Source organism: Penaeus japonicus, unplaced genomic scaffold (genome assembly GCF_977035675.1).
Source record: "Penaeus japonicus unplaced genomic scaffold, GWHDUDI00000001_assembly GWHDUDI00000013, whole genome shotgun sequence".
NCBI classification, from domain to species: Eukaryota; Metazoa; Arthropoda; class Malacostraca; order Decapoda; family Penaeidae; genus Penaeus; species Penaeus japonicus.
The window spans coordinates 31,217,860-31,222,859 of record NW_028234415.1 but is presented as its reverse complement, the minus strand read 5'-3'; the positions used below and the strand labels follow the sequence as shown (position 1 = coordinate 31,222,859).

General features: G+C 35.1%; 1 protein-coding gene across 1 annotated transcript in view; it reads left to right on the top strand.

The window, feature by feature from the left end:
- Fkbp14 (peptidyl-prolyl cis-trans isomerase Fkb14) overlaps positions 1-5,000 on the top strand; it is a 30,724-nt gene that overhangs the window by 19,687 nt on the left and 6,037 nt on the right. Inside the window, exon 3 of the mRNA XM_043008509.2 lies at positions 393-505. Coding sequence (XP_042864443.1) covers positions 393-505 — 113 coding nt within the window. The remainder of the gene's footprint in view (positions 1-392; positions 506-5,000) is intronic.

Genomic DNA, 5,000 nt, shown 5'->3' with positions numbered 1-5,000 from the left:
AGTTAGTTTTTTGTTGTGGAATTATACATTCAGAAAACAAGGGTTAAAGGAAAACAGGCAGCAGTCAATATTAATTTTTTTCACACCTGGGTCTTCACATGTCGACTTTGGAAATTTTTGTCTAAATAATTTATAAGGCAGTAGCAAAGGTGGAGTTGTTAAATAAGTGATGTTGATTTGTCATCATAGACGGCCGTACGCACCAACATTTTCATTATGATAGCATTTAGAGTGTATGTAGCGTACATTTACATTCATTTTAACACAGGAGTATATAAACGTAAGGAAACAAGCTGTAGCCATATAAAAGACCCAATAGCCTAATAAGCTACCTGGATGAACCCCATCTGGATTGTGCTTATGACGTCTTCACATTTCCTTTCCTCTTCCAGGTGCCACTCTTGTGTTTGAGGTCGAACTCATTTCCATTGGCGACTCTCCACCGGTGGTGAACGTGTTCAAGCAGATTGACGGCGACAACGATGAGCACCTGTCTAAAGAGGAGGTGAGGGATGGTGGTAATGGTGGTAATGGTGGTGGTGTGTGTGCTTGTTGCCCTCTTCTCTGGATCTCATCTGCTGCAGTCACCTACTTCATTGTCAATTGCTTATATTAATATAGATTACCATCAGATGCCTTGAATGGCAGGTAGAGAATATATTTATCTTTGAATTTAAGTTAAGAAAGAGAAGTAGTGAGATTACTACAATGATACAGTCAGGGGCATAACTGCAGGGTTTGCATATGGGTGTGACAGCCCACCCTCCCCCTAGTTTTAAAAAATCTGGACACTTATGTCACTATTCATCGGGCAACACACAAGTCCTGATCCTGCTCTTGCATAGCCAATGATGTGATTTTTCAATGTTGCCAGACCAATCCCCAATTAAACCAGAAGAACAAAAAGGGAGGATTTGCCTGTTGCCTGATTCTCACAGCCCGCACTAACTATGTTCCTCATGACTTTGGAAGTGTTTATTTGGTTACCTATTTGTTTGTTTTTTGAGGCAAAATTTAGCCAAGGTTAAACTTTTGTATTGTTTGAACTATGGGTTAGTTGGACGCCAAGCAGTCATTGTGTTTGTCATGTACAGCTGTGACAACAATGAATTCAAATGAAAGTGGAAAGTGTAGGTCAATAGTAAGACATTCTTCATCTATATCACAATATGAAAATAAGGAAGTTCTTTGATCCGTAAAGGGATATTCTCTAGTTAATTTCTGCCGGGCAATACAAAAAACGTTGGAGTAAAACTAGTAACTGCAAGTTATGCCCCTGGATACAATATTTTACTAATGGCAAGAAATATGCAGAGAAAATAACCAGTTTCAAATTTGAAGGAAGACTATCTGTAAAATTTGTTACTAAATGTACTTGATTTTATTTGAAATGCAAAATTTTGTCAGATTTTCATTTTCATGATTAAGTAACAAAATTGTTAGTTATGCATTCTTAACAGATAATTAAGATTTTTTGAAAAGAAAGAATGAAAAAAGTTTTTATGAGACTGAGACATATTCATCAATAGACAATGATGTCTGGTGTGTGACAGTCTTTTTCTTCGCAGATTTAGATCAATAGCACTTTTAACATTAACATCTTCAACATATTTCATTTCTTAAAACCTTCATTTTCTATCTTTCGTTTGGAGTTGATTTTCATTTCATCAACCCCTGATGGACATGCGTACTATATATTGGTATGTTCTGGTGAGGACAAAGGGTAACCTGCACCAATATTCCACAAAATACCAAAAGATTATCCTGAAATTTTCATTCCATAAGAATTCCAAAAATAAAACTACACATTTTGTGTGCATTTTATTACAGTAGATTGCAATGATAATTTTATGTGCTGATGCGTCTTTTCTGCCTCGGGCCACGGGGTGGCACGTCCTTTAAGGGGGAGAGGTGTGTTTATTATCCCTTAAATTTTTTATTTATTTATTTTTGTTTTGTTTCTAACACTTGATAAGTAATCCAGACCAATTTACTTGCTAAGACCATTTCCATATCTTTTATAAACAAAATAGGCATACTAAAAAGTGAAACTGGTTTTACTTGGGAAATGAACATAAACATGGATGGAAAACATGAATTTACTAACATTTGCAGCAAGTGATTTTTTTTTCATTTCAAAGGTACAAATGACTAGTCTAGCCTTTGCCTTTAGTGCAGTGTAATTGCAGAATAGTGATAGTTTAGTCACAAAAGAATGACTGTTTTTATATCATATTCTTGGTACTCTGACAAAGCTTAGTTGCCAAAAGGAATCCTTTGTGGAGGAACCCTCTGATTGACAAGCTGAGGAGGAGGATATATGAACTGGTGTCTTTGTTGTATAGTGTATGTGCAATAGATTATTTAGCAGATGTGCAATTTAATTTTCCATTTCTCAGCTAGAAAAAGACTTTGGATAGTGGTGGTGGCCTTGGTGTTCTCAGTGTTTTTAAAAGGGTGAAATGTGATGGACATTAACCCCATAGTCCACTGTGGTTAGATCTAGTGACTTGTGGTTTTGGTAAAAACTGGCAATCAAATTTCCTTGTTGGTTCATGCACAGAAGATGAGAACAAATGCAGCTCTTATATTCCATGAGCGTGTATATGTAGCATGGATACAGTTCTCAGGAAAGGATGAAAAGTTACTGTTGTATGTCTGAGACCATGTAAAAAGGTCATTGGTAAAACCTTATTTGTAGATAATTGTTTTTCTGAATGAAATCTAAATCTAAATTAATTTCAAGTGCTTGGAGTGTTAGGAGGAAAAGCTGATCATGAAGTACGGTCAGATTTACAAAAGCCTAAAAACTGTTGAGCCAAAAAGTAGGATTTCCCCTCAGATGAGTGATGCTTTTGATTGATATTTTTCATAAAGAATAAGTGATGAACTGGCCTTTGTTGTTATTCATGTTGAAGACATTATTATTTTGATATTATTTCTCACCTCTATACATATTAAGTTTTCATTTAATTATCTTTAGATAAGCTTGAATTGTTTGCATTTGCTGAGTGCCACAAATAAGATTTCTTGCTATACCAATATGTTGGTTTATGATCTGTTAATTCGTAAGTAAATTAACACATGCTCTTTGTTATGTCAAAAGATCCTATGATTTTTTGAGGCATGAAAGAATTTTCATAAAAAATATACTCATGTTATATCATTTAATTGATATTTATTATGGATTACACTTACTATTTGGATGATAAGAGATTGATCGGTAAAGTTCTCACCTATTTGGAATTTTGAGAAATAAGTTACAACACTTGATAGATCAAGCATTTTTAAAACAATTTCTTATATAATTTTCATTGCAAATTAAGCCATTTATCCACCTTTTGTTTAAAGCAATTGTGGAATGAAAACCTCTGGTGTTGAAACGTAACATGACATAATTCTGTGACTAGTTGTTATTCTTATATTAAAAAGATGTTATAGAAGAAAATTGCCTGATATACTGAAAAACATATTTAGACTTGATAAATACCAGTAGATTTCATAATGTTTGCTGTAATGAAGCGAACACTTGCACATATCATACCATGCATATGTGAAGGATGGCCTGTGCATCAACTTTTTCTCTGCAAGGAAGGAAGGATAGGATTGCTTTCTTAGTTTATTGCTGTACCCATTGTGTACTTTAGCATCCAAACATTCTCTAAAACTTGGTTGTTTGCTGGCAACCTGTATATTAAAACTGATAATGTTAGTAAGGGAATTTCGTCTTGCCTTTTATATCATGTTAAATATATCATTGGACAGAATATGATGATAGTAAAGTTTCCCTTTAAGAGATCTAACAGTAGTCAGTCAAATCTTGGTAATCATAATCCATTGAGAGTTGTGTACACTTTTGGTGCCTTAATGAACAGGTTTACAAAAATGCACTTCTCAAGATGATATCTATGCTAGTATTGATAGAATCTCCTTCAAGTTAGATGTAACATCTTCAGAACATCCTTCTGTTTATGGTTGATATTAGTTGTGAACTTTCAATTACTCCAACAACTGGCCAAGGTATGAAGCAGGTTACACTGCACATGAAAGTTATTAGGGTTAGAGTTTTGCTCTGACAGATCTCATGGAAATAGATTTGATGTTTTGAGAATTGTTCATTCTTTTTGTGCCTTAACAGACAGAGCAGATAAGATGCTTTGCTGTTCCTCTGTGCCAACAATTTTTTTTTATCATGGGGCATCCTGTTCTTATTTCTTTGTAGCCTCCTTGGCTAATCAAGCACTGATGCTTGCTTCACGAGATGGTTGCTTACTGGCAGTCAACAAGCTAATTGGTATCAGAAGTAAAAAATCTTGCAGCAGTCATGATCATGCTCTTCCTTTATGCACAAAAGAGGAGTTCCATTTTGACAAGATTAATGAGGGCTAATATCCAGCAGAAGATTAATGGGAACTTACATTTGACTAACAACCAGGTCATCCTTTTAGTTACCCAGCTATCACCCTGAGGGCCAACAGCGTTAGTTGACATTAGCAGCCAACCATTATTTCCTATTTTGCTCTAGACACAACAGGTCATAAGATATATGTAAGATGTTGATATTTATTTGTACTTTTCTGGACAGATATAAATGATATAGATATTCATGAAAAAAATGCAGGACCAAAGTGTCCATTCATTTAAAGCTCTGTCAGGTGATGGTTAGCGATCAACTTTCCCCGACCATGTGGCTAGTTTTCAAGATTTCCAACAGATGATACAACAACATTAAAACCTCAGCTGCCCTGCCTTGCTAAAACTGAATTCCTTTTTCCAAAATTTGAAGCATACATATCTGGCTAGAAAATTTTTTCTTTTAGAAAAATCATGCTAGTTGAGTCCATAGTCTGACCTATGTTGGCTGGATGAGCAGAATGGATGGTCTGAAGACATTGCCAATTGATGGTGGCTGACATCAACCGCTGTTGGTTGGACCTCAGAGTGTTAGATTATAATTGCTCTACATAATTCTGAAAGAAATCTTGTTCATGTAATGAATG